Here is a 14539-nt window from a genome sequence, read left to right on the forward strand (position 1 = left end):
ATCCCAGATAAACTAACCTCTGCTGAACCTTCCAGGAGAAGAAATCATATCTTACGCCTCTGACTTGAGGTCACACGCTACAGATTTGACTATCGGCACATACGACATTTGTTTAACAAATGCATTTCTGAAATTCTTTTTTTATTCTCTATCTTTGTTTGGGTTGCATTCCTGGAAAATCTTTCCCATACGTAGTGGGACCGCACAGTGTTGTAGTATGTGCAGCAAGTTGTAAGAAATGCCGCCAGGCCTTTTTGTGCACGCAGGGTTTCACCAGGATTATCAGTGATGAAGCTAATCCTTCTCATGCAGGACGCCTGCAGCCACACTGAGCAAAGCTGTGACTCGTTCAGGTCAGGGTGAGCTTTTTTTAAAAAAATATTATGATCCCTCAAAACAATTTCTGCATTAGAGTTCTTTAAATGAGATTTCTTCCCTCTGACTTTTATCCATAAAGCCAAATTTGTAGTCCACATAACATTTCTGGAGCTTCACAGCAAAACAGTGTCACAGCATTCTCCTAAACAACTGAAGTAGCTGGTGACTTGTTTTTAAATGTATGATCCAAGTCTCAGAAAACTCTGAGATCCCAAACTGATCTGAAAAGACGTTATTCACACCCTGTTTTTAAACCGAGATCTTCACTGTGGCTGCTGAGCTAAAAGCGTCTGAGGTGGGAGCACGAGCTCAGCAGCGTATGAAGGGTGTAAATAACGTCTTTTCAAATCAATTTGGGATCTCATTTTTTGGTGGACTGTTCCTTTAAGAACAACGTAAACTTCATGCTAAAACACTCGCAGGTGACAGCTGAAAAGTACGGACTGGCACAAAATGGCATTTATACAGTGCTTTTCCAGTCTACTGAACACTCAGAGCGCTTTACAACACATACACCCGTTCACACACTGATGGCAGAGGCTGCCATGCAAGATGCCAGCCTGCTCATCAGGGATAATTTGGGGTTCAGTATCTTGCCCAGGCCCCGGGGATTCGGGTATCGAACCACCAACCTTACCATTACTTGACAACCTGCTTTACCTCCTGAGTCACAGCTGCCTCAAATCAATGGCAATCCATCCAGTGACTGTCAAGATATTTCAGTCTGGCGTGGTGGGGCTGACCAAAAGACACCGCCATCCTCTAACGTGACAAAATATGTGACCGTCTTGTTGATTATGTTGTGAAATTTAACTGTGAACTGCGCTGACAGCAAATGTTTAAGAACTTGGAGTGGGAAAAGAAAGGGAATGTACCTTTTTTATGCAATAATGTGATGCTACATAACTTTACTCACTGTGCTATAAAGCTATAGGTAAAACTGGAACCTTTATACATATAATATTATCTTCCACTGAGTAAAAAAATTTTGATATGTGGAACGTAGAACCCACGGGAGTCCTCAGTCTGTCCTTCTCTGGAACCGCTGGGTCATGTGAAATGTTTTGAAAGCGTCAGATTCAAAAATAGCCTCTTTCCCTTGAGCTTCTTTTCTGTAAGTATTCGTCATGTGCCTGACTTAATCTGTCTCTGCCTCAGTCTGCGAGCCGAGGGCCCCTCAGGAAACGGCTGCCGGAGGTAAAGCGGGGGCTCCAGGATTTCCAAGAGAAAAAGGTGTTGAGAGGAACCCAATCCGGCAGCGGGGACTGTTTGTGAGGGAAGTCTGGTGGCAGCGTTGGAGAAAACGGAGCCCTCAGCCTCCTCAGCGCTCGCATACCTGACATACTTCAGCGAGTCTCTGAGCTGACCTCCACAGGCTGATACAAACACTACAACATCTTAACCGTGAGCCGTATTAAATCATACAGGAACGCAAACTCTCAGATCCTTTACTTACAATAGGTAAACATAAGAATACCACAGTGTAAAAATACTCCATTACAAGTCAAATGTATGTATTGAAATCTTACTTAAAGCTGCACTAATCAATATTTTTCTTGCATTTTAATTATTCTTATTATAATGTTATTAGACCCTGACTCCCCTGCAGCTCTATTGAGCATTTTAGCATCTTTCAGCTCGTTGTTTTTGATTAAGTCTTCCCCTCACGTGCAAACACTCCCAATTTTCCTGGTTGACTTGTGTTTTCCATTGCTCTCTCCAGGTTTCTTCCCGGAGTCATTCGTCCATATTTCTTCCAATTTATCGTCCTGTCAGCTAAAGAGACAAATTGTTCTCAGGAGTTGGTGGAGACCAAAACAGAGCTAAAAGGAGGGTAAATATTGGACGTAGATTCATCAGGTGGACACAAATAAATGCTAACATGGCTCCGTGTCTGCTGGATGTGTAAATAGGGAACTGATGCTATGTCAGGATATATCAGGTCCTCTCAGCTCTACAGAACATTTTAGCGTCTTTAGGCTCCTTGTTTTGGTTTTTACTGTTACTTAACTCTACTGTTTTGGTTTAATCTCTCTGCTTTCATTGACTTAATTACCAGCAACAGCAGCAGGAATGTGTCTCCAAACAGATGATAAAGTCGATCAGTGTCTGCTCGATGTGTAAACAGGCAGCTGTTATTACTGTATACGCCTTACTATCTAAAGTTGCTGTGTTGTTTACAGCGTGTTGCACTTCCCCCAAGTGTCCAAAAAAGGTAAATCCAGGTTTAAAGGAGCTGCATGTTAGAATTTTAACATTTAAACATTCAATAATCAACTAAACTTATCGACAGAATATGAGTATGAACAAATAACGTAAAAGAAAATCAAACTCCATTCCCGTTTTGGTATCTTTTGGCTCATTGTTTTATTTTTACACAAATCTTTCTATCTGCACATGTAACCATTCAGAGTACATAACTATGCCACCGTTAACACTATCACAACATCAACTGGTTTAGTGAATTTTGAAAAAACTAATCCATTTATACAGCGTTATTATTTCCAAGGAAAAAACAGTTCTGTTTGACCTGCATTCATGATGAAGTACGAACCACCAGGCACGCCTCAAACTACAAAAACCTCTGTGGAATGAAATCTATTATGATAATCATAAAGCCATTATCATAAGACCATGACCGAATCACTGAGGCTATTTAAACTCATGCCTCTGTTCATTTATTCTGTCTGTGTACACAGCGACCTTCTGCAGTCTATTCAGAGATGACACAATCCGTCTCCTCTTTCAGAATAATATCAGCGGCCTTTTAAGTGTGCTCGGCTTTATGTGTTCGAATAAAGGTCTGAGTTCCTGTGAAGCGTGACTGCGACTGAGGGACAACCTCTCCTTGGAATAAAGTCACATTGTGACCAGGGCCCCTGGTGAGATAACATGCCCCACCACACACCTGGTATCTCATGCCAGGCCGAGCAGCTGCTGTGTTTCCACGCCGCGTTACCATGGAGGTGGCTTGCAAACACTGAGGTCTGTGGGGAGCAAAGACTCACACTCCCTCTCCTCCACATGCTAAACACACACACACACACACACACACACACACACACACCTCCTCACGCATCAGTGCATGGGTCAAATAGTTAAGAAATTGGCAGGGTATGGTACGAGGAAGAACCGCACCAAAAGGGGGTTTACTTTCACTCACCAGCATGAAAGAACCATTTCATTCACCAAATCTGCTTACATGGCTGTAAAGCTCTCTCAGTGCAAGAAATCTCAGGATCTGGGTCACTGTAAATACCTCGAGGAGAAACATTTTTGTGAGCCTTTGACAATGATTTCTGCTTAAGTTACATAATGTAACTGTAAATATGACTCCAGCTCCAGTGCAAGTGTATGGGACACATATCAGTTTCTTTAGCCAGAGGTGGGACCAAGTCATTGTTGGCACTGACTTCCTGAGTCAAGTCCAAGTCCTAAACAAGTCATTATTCAGCCTTCACCAAATATGATGCCATTTAAAGCATTTAAACACATTAACAGTTAGTATATGACATTAAAATAAGCTTCAGAATAATTAAAAACTAATCAGGTGTTTTAATAAGCCATAGTTAATAGGTAATAAGGCCCTTATATGTAAGAGTCTTAGGAACATTAATACAATTATATAAGCATTAATAATAGCATCATAAACAAACTTATCATTAGATTATGAGACATATATAAGCACTTATGAGAAAGTTGTTAACAGTTTAGAAACTGATATATGAATAAAGGTTTAATAACGACATAACAGGCCAGTTAATTAAACTTATTAGATCTGTTAAATTTTGTTATAAACAATTATAAGAAACTCATAAGGCTTTAAGCATCTATAACCTGTCAATAAGTTTCTTATAAGTTATTATAAATGTCATATAATCTATTTATTGAGCCATTAACAGCTATACTGTCTTAAAAGGACAAACAAGAGCCTCATTACATGTCGTTATTATAGAGCGTTACCTGTGTTTCTTGGTGTGAGACACAATTCCTGTTGTGTTGTGTTTTGCTTGTCGCCATCTGCTTTTTGTCAAGTCTTTACATTCAAATGTGATCATTCAAGGTATCGCCTGTTGTCTGTCTGTTGCTCTGCAAAGCCAGACTCACTTTGACCTCTTGCTACTGAAGGATGAGAGTTCATCTGTTCTAACTCAATTTTTAATTATGGGACATGGTTCATTCTAACAGACAAGGCTAACGTCCAAGTTAAATCAAGAGTCCTTGGTTTTCAAATCAAGTTGCAAGTCTTTTTGGATTCATGTGACTCAGGTCCATCTCTCTGTCCTCTACATTACTTCTAATCTTGACTTCTGAACGTGACAAATGACAAAGGAGATTCTTCTCTTTCCTGCTGCTTTTGTTTTAGTGAAACGAACAGTAATTCTGCAGGAATAGGAGATAGTTGTGAGGATAAATGTTTAACATAGGCCTCTTGATTTTAAAGGACATTGTAAACACACAATCAATAGGCCCTCGTAATGCTGTTGATCCGTGCAGCTGAATGGAAAATGTGTTGTGCTTGGTCTCAGGAACTGATGACATGGCCCTGACTGGGCACCTCTCTGCTGCAAACAGTCTGGTACAGTGCAATTAGCTGGGCTGTTAAGTGGTGCATGGCAACAATACAAAATAAACACGGACCTACATTGCAGTTACTTTGGTCTCTTAACAAAAACTCAAATGATACATTCTTTTGTTAATGCTAAATAATATGGATTATAATTTTCTTTAAGATGTGGATTGATTTATGGTCCTTGTTGTCCCTTGATGTGATATTTGTTTTAGCTTTATTAAAATAAATAAATAAATAAATAAATAAATAAATAACTACCACTTTGTTGGATCTTTACATGGGAAATACAGATGAAATACTGACACCTGCTGGACAACACGTGGAAGTGCAGTCTTTCTTTTCTGGATCCGCCCAGAAACTATTCCCCGCTTTCTATTGGTTTAAATTTTAATGAGCGCTATTTGATTGGTCACATTGTTTTCTGTCAGCCAATCAAAGCTTCTGTTTACAACCACACACAGAGTGACGATCCAGAGAAATGTTCACTGACGCAATTAGCTTGCAAGACCCGGTGAGACCTCGTCTGAAGGAAGGAGCAGCTTTATAACATGTGGAGTTTAAAGACAATGAGTTACAACGACACATAACCGAGAGTCTTACTTTCTCCGACGATGCTGGGTTTGGGTGTGAACGTGCTGAGGTCGTCCATGTCCTTACAAAAGGTTGGTAGCTGGCTAAGCTAACGGTAGTGTAGAGCTAACGGTAGAGAAGCTAACGTTACTAAACTAGCATGAATCCAACCTTAGCTGATCTGACAGGTTGACTTTGAACCAACCTCTCCTTTAGTCACACCTGTTGGTACTATCTGCAGAGAATACACCATGATATCCACTGTTTTAACAGCGGGAAGTATCCATTTTGTTTGAGGGCTAAGACAGCTAGCTTGGAAAGTTCAACCGAGCTTTGGGCCAGAGCTGTGAAGTTGTTGGGTTAGCCACCGTTAACTCCCTATGAATATTTATGTCTTGTCCTGTCCTGATGGCTTTCAGATTATAGTTTCTGTTAACGTGTTTAGGTTTAGAGACTTTAGCTGTGATTATTACATTATGATTTAAATGTCGATGCAAGTGTAAGTCATTAAAAACGACATTTAAATACAAGACAGGAACACACTGGGAAAATGTAATGTCCAGTTAGATAGATCGTTTGGAAACAGACCTTTCTCACACTGCAAACTTTGACTGGTGAAACACAGATGTCGCTCATGATGTTAATAACATGGCTGCCAGAGATGGTTAGAAGTACTCAGATCTTGTACTTAAGAAAAGTAACAATACCACAGTGCAGAAGGCTAAGTTTGCACTTAAGTGGAGTAAAAAATATAGTATTTGCCTCTCAACTGTAGAGTAGAAGTATAAAGTAACAGAAAATGAAAATATTCAAATAGATTACAAGTACATCAAAAATGTACTTAAAGGGGAATTCCCATATTTTTAAACCTGGGTCCTGTAAACTTTAAATCATTTTCCTTAGTTTCCCAGTGTTTTCTCACGACAAGAAGCACAAATTAATGGTGCACTGTGTCCTTCTGGGAAAAACATTTTAATCAGAAGAGAAATATCTTAATTGACTGACCTTAAAGAACAACACAATTTAATATTGTTTTACTCTGTTCAACATCAATAAAGGAACATACTGAAAGATTTTGCAAATGAAGTTTTGAACAGAAGAATACAAAAAGAGGGAAGTTTGATTTGAGTTTGATGTCATGTTCTGCTGTTTTCCAGCTGTGCGTCCTCTCCCTGCTACACATGAGACATGGCTTCTATCGCTGCCCTCTGCAGCTGTGGAGGAGAAGTCCACAATGTGGGACCGTTCGCTGCCTCTCCACTGGACCAGACTCACCTGCTTCACCTGCTCCCTCCACACTGACTGACTTCTCTGAGTGCACTGAACCAGAGCCAAGCCGCAGTCCCTCCACCTGGTCTCCTGACCAGGGTCCACCGCCGGCCCCCACCCACTGCTGCATGAGCGGCTGTCACAACTGTGTGTGGATCGAACACGCGGAGCAGCTGCTGGCGTACTACCACGACGGAGGGGACCGGGCGCTCACCGCTATCGAGGAGAACGTCCTGGACGAGAACCTCAAAACCTACTTAAAGATGGAGATCAGGCTGATGAAAAAGACGTGACTGATGTGTTTACTGCCATTGACAACCTTTTACTGGCTGAGTGTTAGCACTTTATAACACACTCCAGTTATTGACTTTACCTCCACATGTTCACTTTCTCCTCTTGTGGGTTGTTCATTTCATATCTGTGGAACATTTAAGAAAACTGAGCTACCAGATTAGCAGGTGGAAAGTTTAGGTAGCTGTTGACTTCAGGAGTCCACCAGTTTTGCAAACATGGGGTTTTGTTTCCAGCCTGTCTGACTGTTCCTGTTTCTTGACTTGTCAGACTTCCTTCTGGTGATGTCTGTTGTTGCCAAAGCTCAGCAATTAAACGCACAGTATTATTTTCAAAATCAGAACAGTGGTAGTTTAATGATGTCATGAAGTAGTTTGGGATCACGGGAGTTGTTGTATCAGAAATGTTTTATGTCATGTCACAAACAAAACGCACACGTTACTTTGAATTAACTTGATTTCTCTGGTTTGTGATAATGTTAGCACACAAGTCATTTTAAGACATTTTAATGCAGAAATGTTAGATATCATATCTTTAACTTTTTAATACACTGTGGTTATTACTGATAGGAATCATGTCAAACATTAGAGAAATCAGACCTGTGTTATTTCAAACTAGAATTGTTCTTTAGGTTTGAGTCACCGACAAACCCAACCTGATTTATTGTCTTGTTGCTTTAGTCATGAAGCACATTTTGCACATTTGTTATAATAATCATTTTGTTTGAAGTTTGAACTGAAGCGTTAAAAGTATATTTTTATCTTTACTAATCATTTGCTTTTATTTAAGAGTATGTAATTTAAATGATGTATTTGAAACGTATATTTTTAAGGGTTGTTTGTGAAATAAATGTTCCTGTGAAGATGACTTGAGCAAACTGATCTGAGAACTGGTTTCCTCTGCAACACTTCAGCCACAAGTATGAGCCACTAGGGAGTGCCAGACTGACATAAACCTGTCTGTCTGCTCTCATGAGGATAAAATATTTGGTCTGATCCTCTTAACTTGTTCATTTCATCATTGTGTGGGTTTATCCAACAGGCTCAACCAGCTCCTTTTCAGGAAGAGTTCAAATGATATCAGACTGTATTCACAACAGTAATAATATGAGAAAGCTCTTCCAACAGAAGTCCTGAATGCAAACCAGATCTTTAAGCTTCTTAAAGAATTGGTTTCCTTTAAAAAAACATCTTTTATATGTAATAACTTGTACAGAATACATCATTATTGTCTGCCTAAATATGAAATCTTTATTTTTAAATCTATAAAAGTCAAAACGTAATACAATCTAAATGATTTTTTTGATGACTGAAGGAGTGTTCTTGCAGCCCAGACATAATGATCTGATGGATGTATCAGAAAAGAAGCAGAGCATGTTCAGATGTCAGAATGACGTCTGTCCCTCAGCTGAGTCTGGTCCCTGAATGTGTCACAGCTCCCCTGTATGAGGGGAGGCTGGCCCTGATCTCCAATAGTGATGATCACACAGGTACCAGTGGGCAGCTCCCTGCAGCCTGCAGTTATTCTTTGATCTGGGTCACGCAGCGGATTACGATCTGATCATATACAGTAGGGAACGCTGTACCCGACGACTGTGACGTGGAGGAAAAAACTGGAGGCAGATTAGAGCCGATGCCACCGCTGCAATGTGTCACTTTGCGTCATGCCAGCGTCTAATATCGTATAACGTGAAGCTACATCTGATCCAGAGTCAGGCAGGATTACTTTGTAATGTAGTCAGTTACTGAATACAATTTAGTAAAACGTATGTACTGTAGTAACGTTATCCATTGGATTACAAACATGTTTGAATCAGAATCCTTGTGGATTACTTTATACACTGATGAAACTCAAAATGATTTGCCTGAACCAGCAGCTTTAAGTATTTTAATTACATGAAAATATTCCATCTAATTCTACTACATAAGTTCAGTGTTTAAGGGTCACATTAATGCAGACTTTTTCCATCATGTTGAGTCAGTGTGAATAAACTAATCCTTTAACATCTTTAAAAAAAAATCCCAATTCAAGACAGCTTATGTTTACCCCGGCAGTTTAAACCTTTTACTTTTGTGTGAACTGTTCCTTTAAGCAATTGCTTATTGTAAAATTGCAACTAGTGTTTGTAAATCTTTACAATTTCTTAACAAATAGTTTAGCGAAGCGTTTCATTTCAGTCAAATAACTATTCACTAGAGTTCAATTCATTTTAAAAATACAACTTATTAATGATGGTTATTAGAAAATGTTACTAGCTTCATATTGATCAGGCACAGACTGTAAATCTCTGCCAGTCACACGACAGTGATCATTAACAGTGTACAGGGAGCCGGCACGTGTGCCCTCCTGCTGAGAGCTTAGGGGTCATCAGGAGCGGTTGGACCAACACGGCCTGTGTCCAGTGATGACAAACATTAAGCCCCGCCCACCGCACATGTCCCAAAATCACAGACAGGAACTGGGACAAATCCATTTTATTTGACTGGGTAACTGTTAATCAGACTTTATACTGAGTGAGGTGAGTGTTTTTAATCACATTCACATCAGATCAGTGCTCAAAAGTAACTAAGTACTAAGTATTTCTTCAAGTACTTAGTTAAAGGGGCAATATGTAGTTTTGTAGAAGGAATTAACACTCAGAATTTTAATATTTACAATATTAATGAGGTTATAATACAAACTCAGACATATTCATTTTTTCCATACCTGAATAAGAGGAAAATAAGGTCCACAGAACACTGTTTGAAGCTAGAAAGGTGGCACCTTTAAGGACAGTTTTGAGGTACTTGTACTTAGTTGTACTCCACTACAGTCCAGAGGCAATTACTTTGCTTGTTACTCCATTGCAGTTACTGAACAACTTTAGTGATTAGTTACTTTAGTTACATATAATTATAATATATTCTGAAATGCAGAATGAGTAGTTTTACTTTTGGTACTTCAAGTATACTTTGATGGTAATTCTTTTGTACTTTTACTTAAAGTGGCAAACAGACAACTTTCCTCCTTATCGTTTCCATGTGATATTATTGTTGGCGCCGCTGTTGCAAAGACAACTGGATTGTTCCCTTTTTCCTCAGAGAGTGGTGGCAGACAACACTGTATCGTGATAGTGAGATTTATATGGAACCAATGTCAACGCTGATGGTCTCATCATTCTATATCTATGACTTCTGTTAGAGGATATCTTTTAGGCAAAACAACAACTACCTAACAAGAAGTCCTGATTAGCAGTTCAGTGATTGATTTTAGGTGTGGAGGCTGGTGTTGGATTATTGCTCTGCCAAATGTAATTACACTGAAACGTACATTAAGATGATCTCCGAGACTTCTGCAGGACGGAGGATTGGAGGCTTTCTTCCAGAAGCAGATGGTGAGACGATTGCATAACAAAGAAGGAGTGGGCTACACTGGGCCTTTCAGGAAGCTTCCTGCTGCATCCGTAATCTGCATCAACACATCCCAGACTGTTTATCTTGTGTATCCTATCATCTCAGATCAGTGAGTTCATTGGTAATGCTTCATTTTTTCTTGAATTTTCTGTAGACAATCTCTAACAGTTGGACTCGACCATGTTTTAGATTGAAGAAGATCAAATTTAATAGCTTACATCCTGTTGACTGCATCATGTAAAGCACTGAAATGCATTTGAGCATGAAATAAGCTTTAGTTTAATCACAAACACTATTTGCATCGTTAACTGTCATCCAGAATCTGCAGGAAACCTTTGAAAACTGACGTATTTCTAAAAGAATCCCACAAATCTAAACTTAACGACAACACTGCTCAGCATCACATCAACATGACATTATTAAAATGGAGTTTGGAGACAGGTGTGCATCATCCGTGCGAAGTGTTGACATCAAAAGAGGGAGGCGGCGCGTTCATAATCTTCTGCAGGGGCTCAGCATATAAGAGGGGCCCTGAGCACGAGTGGCCCTCACAGCAAGCATAGCATAGAACTCCTCTCATCTGCTCGACAGACCGGGCCGCGCTTACGCCCCACTCGTCTGGCTGTCCTTCACCCAAGCAGCCGGTGAGTAGACCCATGACACAATCACTGCTGTTGATTGACAAAAGTGGGATCTATTATTGAGGAAGTAAAACGTGAAGGACGGGGATGGTTGATGTTTCTGTTCTGGAGCTGCATGGAAGTCAGTGGCTGTTATGGATGTTAAGCTGTAACGATCCGACACTCTTGAAAAGGAGATTTAGATTCTCAAGAGAACATCGAATGAACAACGAAGGTCAAACTAAAACAAATATGTTTCACAGATTTTGTTTACTTCTTGGGTTGTTTCGCAACTGTTTGTGTTGAAACTGACACTAAATACTTTGTCAAAGAAAAGCTAAAGTTAGATGTGAGTGAACAAATAAAAAAAATAAGTTACCACTGGGTGTCTTGTGTTGCAGAGAAGACAAGATGTTTTCCAAATGAAGCAGGTGGATTGTTTGGAATCAGATTTTTATCATAAGCAGATCTACCGTGTGATGGATCAGTGTGTTGGGTAGAGGGCTGTAGTGGCGGGTAAGCAGACATAAACTCAGTTTACCCACCTTCCTCTAATGAAACATTGGGTTTACTCACCTTTTCATGAGTTTACCATTACTTCGCCAGTCCCTCCTGGTCTGGAAGTTGTGATTGGCAATTCCTTTGAATTCTGCACGACCTTGCAGTTTTGTCCAAACATCATCATCATCATGATGATTGGTTAAATTTGCAGGGAAGTTGAAAAAAATTCACGGTTGTGCAGAATTCAAAGGGATTGGCTATCCGAACATCTGAACTTCCAGGAGGGGCTCGTTAAGTTATGGTAAACTTATGATAAGGTGAGTAAACCCTGTGTTTCATTTAAACAGGTGAGTCAACTGAGTGTATCTGTGTTGACCCCCCACTACAGCCCTGTACCCAACAGACTGATCCATCACGATGGAGGTCTACTTGTTGTTTATAGGTTGCTTGTCAGATGATCTACATACATTTTCTTCTCTACATTTTCTACACTATATTGTCACTTTCTGGAGGGACTGCTGAGCGTCGGCCAGTTTAGCCAGCAGACAGAGTCGAGCTCAGGACTGTCATTGTCCTCGGGACACCGTGAGCGGATTGATCATTTAGACCCTCAGTGCGTGATCAGCATATCTGCCGCGTTGTCCTTGCTCTAACAAGATTACACGCGAATGGCAGAGAGGGGGGAGCACTTATTAACTTGAGCCGGGGATTATGGGAAAATTGGGTCATCCTCACAGAACACGCTGCTGTAAGGTAGTCCATCTCAGACGTTCAGTCAGTGAGAAATATGAGTGTAAATCCTGCCTGCTGCTTGTCAGAACAATAAGAGGATTAGAGGCGGGTAATGTCAGACAGAGGTGACGGAGGCTGCAGGCTGGATGCTGCATGAATTTAATGTTTAAACTGAGCATCTTAGATCATATCACTCAAAGTGAAGTCTTTGTTTGGATGAATCATCTCGCTCTTCCTGTCTCCTTTCCACACAGATATCATCACGACGACCACACACCAGAGAGGTGTCTCTAAAGCCAACAGCCTGCACACAGTCACCAGATACTGCTCAAAATGAACCTTGAGCCCAAAGCTGAGATCAAGACGGCCACCCGTGTCAGCGGAGGCCCCGCCACCCCACGCAAGGGCCCACCCAAGTTCAAGCAGAGGCAGACCCGTCAGTTCAAGAGCAAGCCTCCTAAGAAGGGCATCCAGGGGTATGCTTTGAACGATGCGCACTATTTCTTAAGATTTCCTTTTTGAAATAACAGCAAATGATGGTTTGTAATTCCTCTCTCTTTGCAGCTTTGGTGATGACATCCCTGGTATGGAGGGCTTAGGCACAGGTGAGTTCACTGAAGTGCGATTCATGTCAGTTCTGATCTGCACAACAACCTGAATGACCTCACATCTTTGTGTTTCTGTTGCAGACATCACCGTCATTTGCCCCTGGGAGGCCTTCAATCACCTGGAGCTGCATGAGCTGGCCCAGTACGGCATCATCTGAGCCTTCTACATCTCCCTGCAATCCTCTGAGGATTACAGGCCACGTCCATGCACTTCAAACCATCTGCCTCAGGCTAAAAGGAACTCTTCCAGACAAACTACCACTGCAACCTGTAACGAACACAAAAAATGGAAAAAGAGAAAAAAGATCTACAAAAAAAAAAAAACTTTCTGTCCTCTTTCGCTGGATTCTTCTTCTGACTCTGCACTTCACTCACAACTTCTGCTCATGTTTTAGGATCTTATAACTAACATCTTTCACTAGATCTGCACTGTTACTCTCAGCGTCACTGTCTCTCCTCTCTCGCTGTCCTACTTTCCTCTTCTTTTCTATTCTTCTCACGGACGAAACCTGAAACTTACACAAGCAAGGCAGCCTCAGATTGAGTTCAAGTGACAAACCCGTGGAGTGGGTGGGTTCCCACTTCATGTGCTCCGGCGTCTCTCGCTCCATCTCAGAGGCTTGTCCATCAACGCCGAACATGAAAAATAAAAAAATTAAAAAACCTGAGTTCTGTAGACTGGACACAGCTTGCCATTGCTGAGCGTAACCTTTCAGTGGGATAACGTTAATAATCTTCATCAGACATCCCTCTTTTCCCTCTGTTCGACCAACTTTAACTGCAACCACATTTTTAACGACGTTAAGTGGAGAAGTGTTGTTAGGAAAATGAAATCGTTAAAACCAGCTCAGCAGAGAATAAAAGTTCAGGAAACCAGAATTCCTGATTTGGCAGTGCAGTAGTGTGTATCATTCATCATTTGCCCACACTGTCAAACTCATCTTAGCTGAATATTATTAGTTTCACATCTCTTCTTATTTGTACATCTCCCTTGTATAATATTAATGTATATGGAAATATGTATTTTATGTTTACATGTTTATTTCTCACACGATTTGTGTGTTTATATTTGTGTTTTTAAGATCAATATTTTAGCTCTCTTTTGTTGTTATCCTGTAGATTTTTCCTCCTTGTCCTCCATCATTTCAGTTTCCTCTCCATCGTCCTCTTCGTCATCACTGGTCCGTCATTCTGTTCATGTTCGGACGGTAAACTTGTACCAATCTGTTGTACACATAATGCCATTTCTGTAATCCTGACTTTATCTTGTAAAAACATTGTTCTTATCAATGAGATCACAGCAAAGGTAACTTTTCCCTGATGATATAAAGCTGGTGATGGAAGAGTTGGTGATTCTTCTTCAGATTACGTTCACAATGATCACACTGTAGTATCGAGGGACGAGCGGGACAGAAGAGATGTGTAATGGAGCTTTGACCTCTCTACAGGATGAGGAAAAAAAATAAAACATAAAAAGAGGAAAATATAAATGGAGATTTATTTATTCTGTAGTGTATATACAGTCCATACATCCATGAATGCATATAAGCAACATTCTGGGTTTGATTAAAGCTGCATTCATACAGTAGCTCGTCAATAGTAGGG

At 40.5% G+C, this 14539-nt stretch overlaps 2 protein-coding genes across 2 annotated transcripts; both read left to right on the plus strand.

The window, feature by feature from the left end:
- The first annotated feature begins 5417 nt into the window (after positions 1-5417).
- Positions 5418-7948, plus strand: oxld1 (oxidoreductase-like domain containing 1). The gene is made up of 2 exons (XM_084342002.1): positions 5418-5613; positions 6679-7948. Exons 1-2 carry the CDS (start codon positions 5563-5565, stop codon positions 7081-7083), a joined length of 456 nt encoding a protein of 151 aa, XP_084198128.1. The 5' UTR covers positions 5418-5562; the 3' UTR covers positions 7084-7948.
- Positions 7949-11037: 3089 nt separating this feature from the next.
- Positions 11038-13114, plus strand: pde6gb (phosphodiesterase 6G, cGMP-specific, rod, gamma, paralog b). Its single transcript, XM_084341568.1, has 4 exons — positions 11038-11117; positions 12581-12802; positions 12891-12931; positions 13016-13114. The coding sequence occupies exons 2-4, from the start codon at positions 12660-12662 to the stop codon at positions 13090-13092; spliced, it is 261 nt and encodes an 86-aa protein (XP_084197694.1). The 5' UTR covers positions 11038-11117; positions 12581-12659; the 3' UTR covers positions 13093-13114.
- Positions 13115-14539: the final 1425 nt, after the last annotated feature.

This window comes from Pagrus pagrus (genome assembly GCF_965226575.1).
Source record: "Pagrus pagrus genome assembly, chromosome: 21".
NCBI classification, from domain to species: domain Eukaryota; kingdom Metazoa; phylum Chordata; class Actinopteri; order Spariformes; family Sparidae; genus Pagrus; species Pagrus pagrus.

Coding starts and splice junctions, on each gene's coding strand:
- oxld1 (XM_084342002.1), top strand. CDS start 5,563: ATGCTGGGTTTGGGTGTGAACGTGCTGAGGTCGTCCATGTCCTTACAA. Junction 5,614..6,678: donor CGTCCATGTCCTTACAAAAG/GTTGGTAGCTGG, acceptor GCTGTTTTCCAG/CTGTGCGTCCTCTCCCTGCT.
- pde6gb (XM_084341568.1), top strand. CDS start 12,660: ATGAACCTTGAGCCCAAAGCTGAGATCAAGACGGCCACCCGTGTCAGC. Junction 12,803..12,890: donor CCTAAGAAGGGCATCCAGGG/GTATGCTTTGAA, acceptor CTCTCTTTGCAG/CTTTGGTGATGACATCCCTG. Junction 12,932..13,015: donor TATGGAGGGCTTAGGCACAG/GTGAGTTCACTG, acceptor TTTCTGTTGCAG/ACATCACCGTCATTTGCCCC.